The following is a 15,219-nucleotide window of genomic DNA, read 5'->3' as shown; positions in this document are numbered from 1 at the left end:
GGCAATAATTATAGGTGTACATCTAGAGGCCATTTTTGAAAATTTATCCCTTGAAGTTTTTAGGGAGTTGTTTTTCTTTGCCGATTTTAAGACATTTCTTCCCATGTGGGAAGAATATTCCTCAAATCTAATATTTTTCCTGGAGCTACTACATCTGGTTCACAAGTCCTAGCAGCTAACTTATTTACATGACTTACATGAGGCTGTTCTTTCTTCTTTCACTGAGTCAGAAAGCCACAGATGAGCTTCATTGCTGCATGTGCATGGAGCCACTTCTAACAAGTTATGTGAAAAGAAACAGATCTGTGTGTTAGGTGGGAGAGGGAAAGAATTAGTGTAGACAGGTGAAAGAGGAAAAAGTCAAGGTTTGCATTTTTGGTAAATAAATGGCTTAAAACATTTGAATAGAACATAGGAAACTTGCAAAAAGATGGCACACCTATTTCTCAGTGTTGGAAAACCAAGGCATTTCTGTAAGGTAGATTTCCCTGAAATTAAAAACAATGCATCCAGGGTGTTAAATTAACCTCAAAGACACAATGATTATTTCAAAAACCCACACTTGTACTGTACGGATTTATATTTGGAACGCAGTTATAAGATCGGCTCTTGTGAAGCTATTTGGTAAGTAAAAAAGTTCTAACTTGAAGTTTTACTTTGAAACTCAAATTTTTCAAGACTGCATAGAGAAAGAGTTTGTATGTTTACTATTTACAACTTCCTCTCAGAAGACACAGGTAAAGTATTCATGTCTTCCAAAATGTAAGCTTATACATCTGGCCAGCAAACATCTGGATATTTATCTTAGCTCATCATTTCCTTCTGTAAATCCAAAAACTGTCAGTTATTTCAGCTTAAATTCTGCCCAAGGGAGAATAGAAAAAGTTACATCCTTCTTTTGTCCAGGTTTTATAAACTGGTCTTTACCTTTTTCCCTAGGATATCAGTAAGTATAAAAATAAGCAGTCTGGATTCCTTTGACTGTGGTTTTCAGTCTGTGAATATGTACTTCTGCAGCCACTGAGTGCATACATATGTGATTGTATTTATTATGTTACTGTATTTCCAATATATGGCAAAGGTTCACAGATCCTAAAATAGGCCCTTTTTAAAATAAAAAATGCATAAAAAATAAATATACACAGTAACTTTAAGAATAAACTCCCCAGCTCCTACACAAAAAAAAAAAAAACTAATTTCTGTATTTTATTAATTCATTAATGTAAGATTTAGCACATAATGTAACATTAGGATTTTAAACACACAAAACGAGAAATTCAAATACTGAGATCACCATAAAAACATTCTTTGTTCCACAGCACATGTTGTAATCTAGATTAGTTTTTAATTTGATAAAATTAGGAGGAAGATGGTGTGGCATATTGGACTGAGCACTGAACTGGGACTCAGAAAATCGGGATTCTAATCCCAACTTTGCCATTGGCCTTGGGCAAGTCACTTCACAGCCTTGTGCCTGAGTTTCCCCATCTGTAAAATGGGGATAATAACACCAACTTCCTTTGTAAAGCACTTTGAGACCTAATGATGAGAAGAGCTACATAAAGAGCTAAGCATTGGTATTACTTTGTTCTTATTAAACATGTAAACTAACTAGAGAGGAGTGCTAGTCAATTATTTCAGAGTAAACCTTTAAGCCATTTTCCACTTACAAGCTTATTTTTTAAACTCTTTTCACTAAAGACAAGCCAATTCACCTTAAGTTTTGCATGCTGATCTCTCAATACAGCTTTGTATTATTGCATATGAAAGTGCATGTCACGGATATCTTCTCATAATAACCTGCTTGTTTTCTGTTATGTGTGTGATTTGATTGGAAAGGCTAAACAAACAATTTCACTTTTAAACCATTCAACAATTGTCTGGATGAATTACTGACCCTTAGAAATGTAACTGAGAATTAATATAGATTACTTACATTTCCTGTGTGGAAATTGGACTGGGATTGAAAAAGACTGTAAAACCTTAAAGTGATATCAAAACAATTCTAATCATCCTAACGATACTATTAAACATACAGAAGAAAGGCAAAAATCTGGCTTAGTCATTTTTTCCAGGTTACATCTTCCAGCAATGTACTCTCAGTTTATTTAGCAAGTCCCGAGGAAAAGACTGCTTTTCCTGTGCTCAAAAAGCATTTTTGGCAGCTTTGAATATTTGTAATTAAGGCAATAAAGATGTATTGGAGGAAACATTCATGCAAAAAACATGGCCAAGATGCAGCAATGTTTTCTTTGTTCCATACACATTTTAATTGTCAATCATAAAATGTATAACAAAGGATTCTAAGCGCCTATGGTCTTGCTACAATTTTACCAAGGAAAATAAACCTTCACAGTCATCCAGCTTCTAAAAATCCGAGTGGTATGTTGAAAGGAATTGCTTGCCATTTTGAAATAAAACAAATTATACTTGTATTCATTGCACTTACAAAGCTCATTCTATGATATTTATTCATAGTAACAAACACACACTTTTTAAATTTATAAAGGCATTCCTTAAGATTTTATTATTACCCTTGTCCTTTATATTTATAAATGTAATGTATACAAGTCAGTTATTAGAGCAAGGGTCTAATCACAGCCAGGCCAAATCATGTTTTAAGTAATTCTAATGTGACTTGGGTTTGTACAGTCTCTTGAAAAGACTTCAGTTATTGAAACAATCCAGTACCAAAAAAAGTCACAATAAACTTCCAATTCTATAAATATCTAGCACCACTGAAAAACTATTTGAAATCAGAGTAATTTCAGATTCAAGCTTTCAGAGTCCTTGAAAGAAAGGAACACAGCAATGACATGTCCAATTTTGTTTCTAGTTTAATCACATCTGCTCACTGGCATTAAACAGTTCCTAATTTATGGATAAATCCTTGGCCCTGATATTGCAGAGATGGGAATTTTTACTCTTACTATGCAACACAAAGTAAGAGACAGAGTAGGAGCCATCCCGAGGGAAGTATTTTGAGCCTTCCACAGCAACCCAACTCCTCACCGTAGGGAGTGGAGTCCATGATTCTGTTCCCCCCAGAATCTTTGAGAATGATGTAAAAGAGGCAATCAATCCACATCCAATCTGTAAACTGGGAATGATAATACATTCCAACCTATCTCACAAGTTTACTGCGAGGCTAAATTCAGCAATGTTTGTAAAGCACTTTTTATAGAAATTTCAAAAGTGCAAAAGCATGGTTTATCATCGTACTATATATTAACTAATTGCTGCCGTACAGCACTGGGGCTAACCAAGACAAATATTCAGTTCTGTGTATTTCCATGCAAACTGCTGCTGCTGCAGCTACACAGGCAGAGAAACAGAGCAATAAACAAAGAGCAGGCATTTTTACTAGTGCAACAGGAGAAAGACAGCGTTTACTTAGGCCATGTCTACACTTCCACTTACGTCGGCAAAACTTATGTCACTCAAGGGTATGAAGAAACATCTGAGTAACACAGGTTTTGCCAGCATAAGTGCTCATATGCACAACGCTATGTCGGCAGGAAACACTCTCCTGCCTACATAACTACCACCGCTCGTTTAGGTGGTTTTATTAAGTCAACGGGAGAGCTCTCTCCCGTCGGTATAGTGCAGCTACATAAGCGGTCTTACAGCAGCACAGCTGCATCGGTACAGTTGTTCCACTGTAAGCTTGCTAGTGTAGACATGGCCTTATTTATCATAACAGAAAGCTTGGGTGATGTCTGGATGCCCCAAGGGGCCATCAGCTGTGATACAGACAGAGTCTTTCACTCCTCTAGGTCACCGGTTCTACTTCAGATTCGTATAAACCAGAGATTCCTACCATTGCTATTCAACGGTTTATGTGAAATGGGTTTCTTCTCAGTCTAATTCCTCAAAAGCAAATTTCCACATCACAAAACCACCACTACATTTGGCAGCCCTGCTGGAATTCTCAGCAGAAAGGGAAAGCATGAAATGGACATATAGTACATTACATCTAGCTACCTCTAGAGAATGCCTCCAGGTCTGGAGAGAAACTTACTGGCAGGATAGTACAGTAAAGCAGGCACTGCAACTAACTGTGCCATTTCACATTCCCAGGCCTGTCAGATCTATCTTGAGAAGTAAATTAAAATAAGTCTTGGAATCCTGTGACTTGAACACTGTTTGTTCAATGGACCATTATTGGGCCATTCATTTTTAGGTAAATACATATAGATGAAATATCCTGAACTGAAATAAGCAACACAGCTTAAACATAGGTTTACATGGGATCAAGGCAATCAAGGCTTTGCACACTCCCACCTTTTTTTTTTTTTTTTTAAATATACCAATTTTCCCCACACACTTTTGCAGATATATACATACGAAGATACGGATAAAGACAGAAAAGGAAGAGAGAACATAACTATGGCTGTGATACCTTCAACTGGATAATTAGCTGAAATTCCAAAATACAAGACAGTATAGTTTTGTAATATTGCCTGTTTGAAAGAATGTTGTGGGCATGATATCCCAGCTCACTAACACTTACTGACTTGTATAACATAATGGAATCAGTTTTAAAAACCTTATGCAAGCAAAAACCAAAAAATAAAAAAACATTACAACTGTAAAAAGCATCTCTCTCAAATCTGGAGTAATTCAGATTCTTGTTCAAGTGCCTCAATAGCCCAAGATCTACAAGTCTTATGCACGATTTACAGAGGTTTTCAATAGCATACTTGGAAAAAGTATGTCAAATGAACTGTTTCTATGCATAGTAAGTTAGATGCTTTCAAACCCATGTCCCCATTCCCGGAACAAAAAATTATCCCTTTTTTTCTTTTTTAAACACCCAGGCAAACTAGAGGGCAGTACTAGCTGGATTTGTATAAATCAGCAGTCATTTCAAATATTAAACCCATTGTAGGGACCTGGGTATGGGCAGTCAGCACTAAAGGTTAAAGCCAGGCGCCACACCAAAGGTCAGAGTCGGAGACAGCATCAGGTGCCAAGCCAGAGATCAGAGCCGGAGATAGAGTCAGAGTTAGGGCATAGGAGCAGGGACCTGGAGTGAGGCAGGAAAGCAGGAAGTGGGAACAGACAGGGACAGGCAGGAAGGCAAGGCTCAGAAGTAGACAGGGTCCACAGTAGTAGCAACCATCTTGGGAGTGGTTACTTGGACAATATTTTGCCTTTCTGGGTTAAACAGAACTTCCCAGCCAATTGGTGTTGATGAAAGTTTCCCACAATCAGGAGCTTTCTGGGCAGGGCTCATGTGAATAGCATTTCACACTCACGGGCTCTCTTCTCTGGTTGTTCAGTTGAGCTGCTGCTGGGTGGCGGTTGTGGTCTGAGCACTGCCTGGGGATCTATGGGCCCAAGTGTAAGGCCTGCGATCCCTCACATTCATGCTAATTTATTAGCTGATTTATAGGAAACTATGTTTATGCATTTAATTCAACAAGACTTTTTGAAAAGTTGTTTTTTTAACTAGATGACTTTCGGGCAAGTTTAATAGTCAGCAGCAAGTACACATCTGCAGCAGTCAGGTATGTAGCATTTTAGTTCTTGATTCTTCATTACAGAGTGCTGCACTAGATAGCACAGATTTCACAGGGGGAGGAGGATGGGGAGAATGGGGCAGATTCCACCAATGAACTTTGAAATTCACTTCAGCTTTTAAAATTCTGTGTTCAGCTGTGTTAAAAACAAAAAAAAGGCTTTTTTGAATACTCGTATATTTTATAATTCCTAATGCCATATGGCAAAACTACATAATTTAGGGCCATATTACACCTTGCCTTCACACAGGTGCACTCAGAGCCTCTCTCTCCACCATCTTCACCCACAGATAATCACTCAGGAAAAAGATGAGACTGTACTCTCCACACATCCCCAGGTATGTACACACAGGGTGACATTCATCCATGTGTGGAGGCCTACAGGAGATAAATACAGCAGTTATGCCCACAAAACAGGGCTTATGTGAGACTTCCCAATGCTAACCCCATGCACAAAGGTGAATTTCACATCATAGCCCAGTAACCCAGCTATTGCTCCTCTTCCCTAATGCACTGGGAGAGCCTGCCTGATTTCCCTGAGACCAGGGAGGTGGGAAAGAAGATGTAGTGAAAGAAAATGGTGTACCATCTGGCTTATGCTGTGAGAATGGTATTAATACCATATCACTTAACACTTTACTGATTACATACCTCAGTATTTCAAGATGTGAATATATATTATCTCTGCTGTTAAACAAAAATAAAATACTGCTTTCCCTCACATTAGGCCTAATTCCCTGCTTAGAACATTGCATCATGCCTTCCCCCACCAAGTCATCTTCCAAATTTTCTGAAGAACTGAACAGTGCATGTATATATTTAGATGACACTTTCTATTAAGCTTCCATTCATAAACAGGTTAATAAATGATTAATAGGTGTGACAGAAACAATTGATCAACCATTTACTAAGTCTAACAAGTCAACAGCCAACAGGTCAATAACCATGGCTTAGAACCATCTATAACTTCTTCTGAAGCTATAACAGATACTCCTCGGGTCTGTCACATGCTTAAACCATCTATTAATCATTTATTAATCTTTTATAAACCATTCATAAATGGAAATTTAATAGGAAGTGTCAGCTAGATTTACTTCTGTTCCTGTCCTCCAAACTGTACAGCACAGGGAAGCCTTAACAGTTTTAGCCACCCACTGGCTCACACTACCATGTTAGGAAAAAGAAGAGGATAGTGGTATCTGTGTCTATCACAACAAACTGAGCATCTTAGGTGAGCCAACCTCCCTCAGAGCAATACTGTTATTGACATAGTATAGGGAACCAAAGTCCTTCTAAAGCAACAGGCATATACTCTGAAGAACAGTAACAAGCCACAAACAAAACAAGCTAGCTTCTATCTTTTTTATGTAACCACTCCCTTTCTGGAAGTCTGAGCACAGTGAAATATGCTGGACAAACATTATAACTGCAAATACATAGCATTACAGCGCTACGCTTTTGTGTTGGAAGACTGACAGTTTTCAGATTAACATTTTAAAATAAAAAATATATTTTCATTTGGCTGTCTGCATGTGTGGGAGGGAGGGGTAATATTTTGTCCTGTTAATACTGAACATGTTACATTATAAATTAAAATATTTTAAGTACATACGCTTTGAAGTTCATATTTATCTATGGGGGAGGATTAAATCTTTCTTCTGAAAAGTTAAAGAATTGCTAAATCTTATTTCTGAAAAGTTAAAGAATTGTGAAAAAAGGAAAATATATGTATTTCCCTTTATCACTGGAGATCAATTTCCATTGCAATCAACAAAAGCTGCACCCAGAAGAATGAGAGCAGAATCTGACCAAAATTCTTTACACCTCACCAAGTTTTCTATCTTCTTTTAGCTAGGATCACACCTTTCTCAATCTGCATTATCTCAAATATCACTCCTAAACTCAACAGCATTGAACTGGTATTCATGTGGTCAGTTTCATTTGATCATATATAAGACGGACAATATCTAAAATCTGGAGCTAGGGGTATGTACAAGAAAGCTGGCTTTTTCTTTTTTTTTTCTTTTTTTTTGTATTTCAAGAGGAATGCAATTCTTTCCCAAAGAAAAAACATTCTTCTGACCACATGTGTGATTGGAAAAGTCACACACCACTTTACATTGTAATTTATCATCAAATTAACAGTTTCACAAATCACAATGAATTCTTTAAATCTTCAGTTCTTCCAATATTCCATTAACTTCTATAGCAGGACTTATCTCACAAGCCATTCATGATATGCTGATTTCAGAGTATCTGACAAGCCACAGATAAGAGGCAGCATGTAAAGGCAAGAAAGGTTCATATAAAAGTAGTTAAATAAGAGCCATAGGATTTGACTATAAATTCCAAACCAATAGAGGTGGCAAACTCACGTTCTGATAAATGTTACACTTGACTATCAAAAACTTGCAGTCCCAACTGATGCAGAAAGGAAAATATCCTTTCATGAACTTAATACTAGACTCTGTGTCCTCTGTTGATTATTTATTAGGGATTATTACTATGGAATATTTATACAATAGGAGAAAGACGAACCCCAAAAGAGTACTGGATCAGCTTTCATTGCTGGCCATTCAGAATTCCCAATTCTCTCTCTGGGACAGACTGTGGCACTCTACCTCCCTCAATCCACACCTAGGTCACTCCACTTTTTTAAAGAAGGCTGGCTCAACACTGTCCCTTCACCCACCCCTCCTCTCCATATAACCTAATGTCCTTGCTGGGGAAGTGGATGAAGACTTCTCCAACACTGTGGAACTTAGTGAGAAAAGTTAATACAGCAGCAGGCTGTACTGCCCCTTCCATATAACCGCCTCCTTTCGTACAGAGGAGACAGTTTAGCCCTGGATCCTTTAAATGGAAAAGTAAAATCAAAAGCAGAAAGCTACCGAAGAGTAAGGTCAATTTAAGTTTGAAAGAAATTTTAAGGTCCCTGTTCCAGGCTTTGATATCAGAAACTGCAGAACTATCCAGCATATTAAAAGACACACTGCTAGTAAATCAGGTCTATATATGAACTACCTTAAAAGTGTATAATTTTGGTGGGAATTGTACCATGGATTTAAAATATCTAGTAATACAATCCCTAACCTATCCTTCCCTCAAAACTGAAAAAGAAAACATGACAAACCTGGTTCTAGGCCATAATCAGTGATGTTACTGCACAAACAAAACAGGTCAAATTGATTTATAAATCTATTAAAAACCACAAGAAAAAAAAAATCAGCAGTTAGGAAATTATTCCCATTGACTTCAGTGGCCTTTGGATCAGGCCCCAGAAGAGGTCAATTAAATAGTAAAAAAAGATTATTGTCAAGCTCCTTAGTGAGTATTGCAAACAACGTGCACGCGCGCGCACACACACACACACACACACACAGTAACACCATCCTTTGAAAAGTAAGATCACAGCAAAGAAATGCATCCTGTCCTTGCTGTACACTTGTGAGTTCAGTTTGTAATAATGGCTAGTTCACATACACAGGAAAGAGAAAAACAGCTTTTCAAACACCTAGTCAAAGCCTGATTTTATGTCAAAGAGATTTTTTTTTCAACAAGAGAAATATTTGAATTTCTAATTGTTTGGATTCTTTGCCCAAATAATTTGAATCCTAACAGAATGAATTTAAATCGTAATTCTAGGTGCAACTATATTATCTCCAACATCAATCACAAAAGAACTTTAAAGGCAGGCAAGTCATAATCCTTTAGTTTTTTGGGACAATTAGTGCCATCATTCATATCTTTTAAAATTCATACACTTTGCATTCATTTGGGTTCCTACAAATGTTATCGCCATTGTAGAGCCCATTCCTGAATTCCACAGGGCTCTTTGACTAAATTTCTATTACATACAGCAAGAGCTTTTGAACTCACAATTACACTTCAGTGCCCAAATATATCAAGGTGAGGAGTGTTTTTCCAGAAGGGTTTCTTCTTTATTTTTAAAAAATGCCTCTTTCATTAGTTTTTGCTTAGCCAGTTCTGAAGTAATACATTGTTTAGCAATCTTGCCATTATGATATTGATTTTTTGACATTCCCTGACAGAAGAGCGGAGTGTTGTTTAATCCATTATCTATATTTAAAATAGTTTTCTGTAAGAATGTGGTATCAGTTACGTGATTTATAACACAGAGCTGATATTGAGCAAGTTTACAGTACCTTCAAGGACAATGAACTTACTTATATAGCATGGTTCTATGACACCAACATTCTTTGGACTAGACTAGTGTTTTAGATAGAACAATTTTCTGAACTATATTTATGGACTATTACGTATGAACTAAAAAAACCCAACAAGAGTACTCTAGCACTTTAAAGACTAATACATTTAATTTCTGCAGGCATAAGCTTTCGTGGGCTGCAACCCACTTCGTCAGATGCAAGAAAAAGAAATCAGATGGGGATATATATAAGGGTAAGGAACAACAATGGGGAGGGTAGGTGTTAGCAAAGTTCATTCAGTTAGAGTAGATGAGGCCTATTCACAACCACTGATTAGAAGGTGAGAATGTGTGACAGTGACAATTACTTCTTGTAATGAGATAACCATTCCAAGTCCCTATTCAGACCCAGTTTGATTGTCAAGTTTGCATATGAGTTCCAGCTCTGCAGTTTCTCTTTGAAGTCTGTTTCTGAAGTTTTTTTTTTTGTAGAAGTATGGCAACTTTCTAGTCAGCTACAGAGTGTCCTGGGAGATTGAAGTGCTCTCTGACTGGTTTATGGATGTTACCATTTTTTATGTCTGATTTGTGTCCATTTATTCTTTTGCATAGTGACAGTCCAGTTTGGCCAATGTACATGGCAGAGGGGCATTGCTGGCACATGATGGCATATATTACATTAGTAGATGTGCAGGTGAATGAGCTCCTTATGGTGTGGCTGATGTGGTTAGGACCTGTGATGGTGTCACTAGAGTCGATGTGCAGGCAGAGCTGGCAACGGGGTTTGTTCCAGGGATAAGTTCCTGGGTTAGTGTTCTTGTTGTATGGTGTACGGTTGCTGGTGAGTATGGATTTTTACGTTTTAATTACAAGTATGATCCATTTTGTGGCTACATCTACATGGTTCTGCAGTCCGGATTATGGGGGTCTGAATTGCAGCATGCAATAGTGTGCTGTGCTGTAACTCCCCCGTGCACACAATGCTTCTGCAAACTAAAAAGGTACCTAAGTTCATATTAATGTAGTCCTCTTTCAAACAGGACTATGTTAATGTGAACTAGGTACCTTTTAGTTTGTGCCACGGTGTCCACACAGGAGAGTTACAGTGTAGCACGTAGTGCACTCTGAAATTCACATCCCCTATAGTCTGAACTGTGGAGTTGTGTAGACGAGCTCTAAAAATGTGGAATCACAAGCAGGTATTAACACAGCACCTTTCTCCCTCTCTGTATAAACAGAAGATGAATGACCTTCAGAGCTACTCTCGAAAAGAGATTTACAAAATGTACAAGCTGATTCTGCCTTCTTTTCTGTCAATGGGAGTTTTGCTACCAACTTCAATGGGAGCAAATTCAGATTCATTCGTATGATTTTTCTAGTAATCCATCTCACTTAATTGAACTTTTTTAAAAAAGAAATGGGAGTGTCCTTTGAGTTTTTCCAGTCTTTAGCACTATGAACTAATGTTCCCAGTACAGTTAATGTCATTTTTTGTGAAGCAAATTCCCAGTTTCCCACACACCAAACAACTACTCACCAAGAAGCAAATTCTCCCTCCTCCTCGCACTGTTCCAACTTCCATCCACTTCCTCACCTCCTACCCACCTCTCTCCCCAAAGAACTCCTAATTTCCTCCCCATAGCCCTGTTATCTGTCTGGTTCTCTTCTTTCTTTCCCACCTAATTAAGCACCCAAACTAATTCCCTACCTGCTTCCATATTTTCCACTGACTTATTTGCACCAGAGTTCTTTCCCTGCATTATAGAAAACTTTAACACCAGATGCATCAATACTTTTATGAACTAAGGGGACTGTGCCTTTTGGAGCACGGTGCAAAGTCCTTTAGACAATAGACTTTTTCTCCTTTGAATTCAGTGGGTTTTGGATCAGGCCCTATGTTAGGATTTATACAAAACATTTTTAAATGTAGAAACAGAAAAGTCAGAACAAAAAAACTGTGGTGACCAAGAGCCATGTAAGTAGGTAGCTGGGCAGAGAGATATGTCTATATGTACTATCTTTCCATAAACTATTCAACAGAAATACCTATCTATCCAATTTTCCTAACTATTTATAAGGCCCCCAGCATCAGAGTAAATAATAGCTTTATCCTTTTTAATCCTTACCTTTTTCTCTTTTATGTGGGGGGGAAGAGGGAGTCGGATTAAATATAAATTTAAAAAAATAGAAATAGGCCAGGGTTAAATTAAAATAACTATACATTCTAGTGTTAACTCAAATAATAAATTTTAAAAGACTGGACAAAAATATTTTAACCTTTGCCCTTTCCCAAAAACTATGACTAAAGACTGAATATATTTTTAAAAGATTAAACAAGCTGTTTCCCTACCAGTTCTTTGTTTACATGTTGCTTCTCATTCCCCCACCCTTTTTGTGAGTGAGTGTGTGTCTTTTGAAATTGTAAGCAAAGACTCTATATTTATTGTACAGTCCTTAATCCAAGAGATCCTAGTACTGATCTAGGAATCACTATAATAAAAAATTATAATAATGAGTGTACTGTTACACTTTAATAGTCAACCCTTTATTCCACTTAATTCAGAATGTTAAAGTCATCCCTGAAGCACAGATTAGAGCAATACATGTAGGATTCTTGTCCCACCTACATGTTTTCCTTCTGTGGGATTCTATGAATATAGGAGCGGTATTTTTAAAATTCTAGATCTTACATTTTACTAAATTCATATCTACATTATAAAAAACAAACTATAAAATTGGTTTTCCCCACTTGAAATTCAAGTGTATCTTACTAGACCTGTTAAAATACATAAATGGAATATGCGTATACGCAAATAAAATGAAAAATCTGTTCAAATCCTACCATGGGCCATGCGATGGAACCAGTAGTATCCAAAGTCTACTCCTAGGAATGTCAAATACCATGTCCAAGGTGAGTCCCACCGCAGTTCAGAGAGTCTGTAGTTATCCCACACATAGATGTAGGTAGTCAGCTCGAGGCTTCTGGACACAACACTGAAATATACAACAAAACAGTTTTCTCAAAAACCTTGTGAATTATGCATAGATTTTCTGTATTGCATATTTGTACTGTTCAGTCTATAGCTTTTATTCTAACACTTAAAACCACTGGGCCAACCCTGCAGCCTTATTCTGGCAATATTACCATTGACTTCAATGTCACTATTGCCTAAGGACTGTGAGTAAAGACTGATAAAAATAGCACACCCTCACCCTGTTTAAATTTTTTTCCATTACAACCTCATGAGATCTTCTTGTGTTTTTTATTTCTTTGAAGATCTCCAATCCCTTGGCATCAAGTTATCAAAAGCCTTTTAGACAGCTGCTTTAACAATGTTTATTGTACACAGAGATGGCAAGGTATTCATGTGACTGAAAGAAACTCATTTTTAATCTACAAATTAGAAACACTTTTAGGATGCTACTAATTATTATTATCTGAATAATACCATGGAAAATCTAAACACTGAATATTTTCATTGTAAATTTAACAGTCAGATGAAGTACAGAGGATGAATAAGAAAGAATGTGTGTGGCAAGAAGAGAGAAGAAGGGGAAATGCTACAAAGACTGATGAAAGAAGTAGTACTGCAGGGTTGAAGGTTAGGGATAGAGAGAAAGGAAGAATGTGCAAAGGAGAAAGTGAGGGAAAAGGAAAAATGTGACAAAAGTCAGCTGAGTTCTTTTGTGCTGCTGAGTTGCTGGACAATGGGAAAATTAAACTCCCAAACACACCTGGACTAACCATCACTCAGTACTAAGTACAAAAAAGTTGGAGTGGTTGAAGAAAGCATAGTTTTGGGCTCAGAGGTTTCTAGGCCATGGTTCAGGAACTGGGAGTTAGACACAAGGTTACAGGCAGAGAAACTACTGGCTAAAGGGGCTGAAGACTGTGTGTTGTGTAGCTGAAACTGCCTCCATGAAGCTTTGCTGTTGTCTTTCCCATTTTTGTTCAAAGCCATCAGGACTTGTGAATATATTATGACACCTTTACTGAGTGGTGGCAGACTTTAGGACCTTAGAGGTCAGTTTCTTAGTTGGAGAAGAAATCCATGATGCAAAACCAGGTATTTTTGATCTAATTAGTTTATTTACAAAATGTACACAATTTCTGTTTCCTTGAACAGAGGTAAGATCACCAACTGCACATAGGCAACTCCCTCTTTCAGAAACTCCCTCAAAGCACAAATTACTCTGTCACCAAGTAGCAGCTATCTTGGACCTAGCTGTCTTCTGGAATCTCCCTGCGTAACAAATAGCTCCTGTCTCCTCCCTCAGCTTCCAGGCTTTATACCCGGGAAAACAGTTAGACCAGAACAGCTCACATAGGATCACACAATGCAGCTGCACAGCAACGCAAAGGAACCTCAAAGAAGTTTAACTGCCCAGCTGTTTTAATTCACTCTGTCCCCTTAACAACTGTTTGGGTACAACGGCTGCATTTTAACTCTTTCTATGGAGACTTTCATCCTGAATGCTTTTACATCAGTGACATTAGCATCTGTTGCCATAACAATAGTTTGTAGAACACTAGAAGGAAACATCATGAGTTTCTGTACTATTTTCTCTATTAATAAAAAGGCAACTCAGTTGAAAGTCCTAAACTTTATCTACTACTGAGCAAACAAAGCAGCAACCTGTCCCCATTTTTATTTTGAAAAGGTAGTGGGTTTGGGGGAGTGGGAGGGAGGGGGGAGAGGGATGGTGTAAGGATTGCTTAGCTGAGGGAAAGGGAGAAAAGTACACCTATATCTTTTTATGATCACCAGCTGCCAAAACACACCTGCACTTCACCTCTACTCTTGCAACAGTCGTCCTGTTTTCTCACTTCAAAAAGTCCGCTCACCCTCACTTCAGCAGCTGGCAGACTGAGAATTTCACTGCAAGCAACAATGGCAAGTGTACGCCACTTTCAAAAACATTTTAGCTGTGCCCTGAAGTTGCAACAGACACACCTGGAACATGTTTAATTTTCATAAGAGCCATGTAACAGAAATATTTTTAAAGATGATTTTATGTCTCCAACCAGATTTTTGCAATTCACCTCATGAGGCATATGTAAGGTTTAGTATAAATTTTCAGTCACCTCCACAACAGGCCCCCCCACACACACACACAGGCATTTCTTAACATCTTTTCAATGATCAGGAAATTTAAAACACCTCTTGCAACATATAGTATCCGTTATTACGTACTGTTTTCTCACTTGACTCTTTGCCTTTTATTAACATATAATGCTTCTGCAGAACATCCAAAGATATGTGAACTGATACATTTCCTCCATTTTTGATCAACTTTCAGCATTTCCCCCTTGAGTCCTTTTGTTCCATGAGTTGAGGCCAATGTGTAAAAAACTCAAGCTAACCTTGCAACAGATTTTTTTAATATGCAACTCTCAGCACAAGTCAGAATCTGCTTATTTTTCCTTTATGCTTGAATCACAAATCTATAGCACATGACACTAGTTGATTACCATAATTAATGAAGAGTAATCAATCATATCTCTATATAATTCAGAAGACTCAG

General features: G+C 37.6%; 1 protein-coding gene across 2 annotated transcripts in view; it reads right to left on the bottom strand.

The window, feature by feature from the left end:
- The window catches only part of AGMO (alkylglycerol monooxygenase), a 245,299-nt gene that overhangs the window by 212,639 nt on the left and 17,441 nt on the right, over positions 1-15,219 (bottom strand). For both annotated transcript variants that reach the window (XM_067562116.1, XM_067562117.1), the window contains exon 3: positions 12,536-12,687. In XM_067562116.1, coding sequence (XP_067418217.1) covers positions 12,536-12,687 — 152 coding nt within the window. The remainder of the gene's footprint in view (positions 1-12,535; positions 12,688-15,219) is intronic.

This window comes from Emydura macquarii, unplaced genomic scaffold (assembly GCF_026122565.2).
Source record: "Emydura macquarii macquarii isolate MOO-44397 ecotype Brisbane River unplaced genomic scaffold, CSIRO-AGI_Emac_v2 contig_2422, whole genome shotgun sequence".
NCBI lineage: Eukaryota > Metazoa > Chordata > Testudines > Chelidae > Emydura > Emydura macquarii.
Note: the sequence above shows the minus strand (reverse complement) of the source record. Positions and strands in the feature narration are given on the sequence as shown.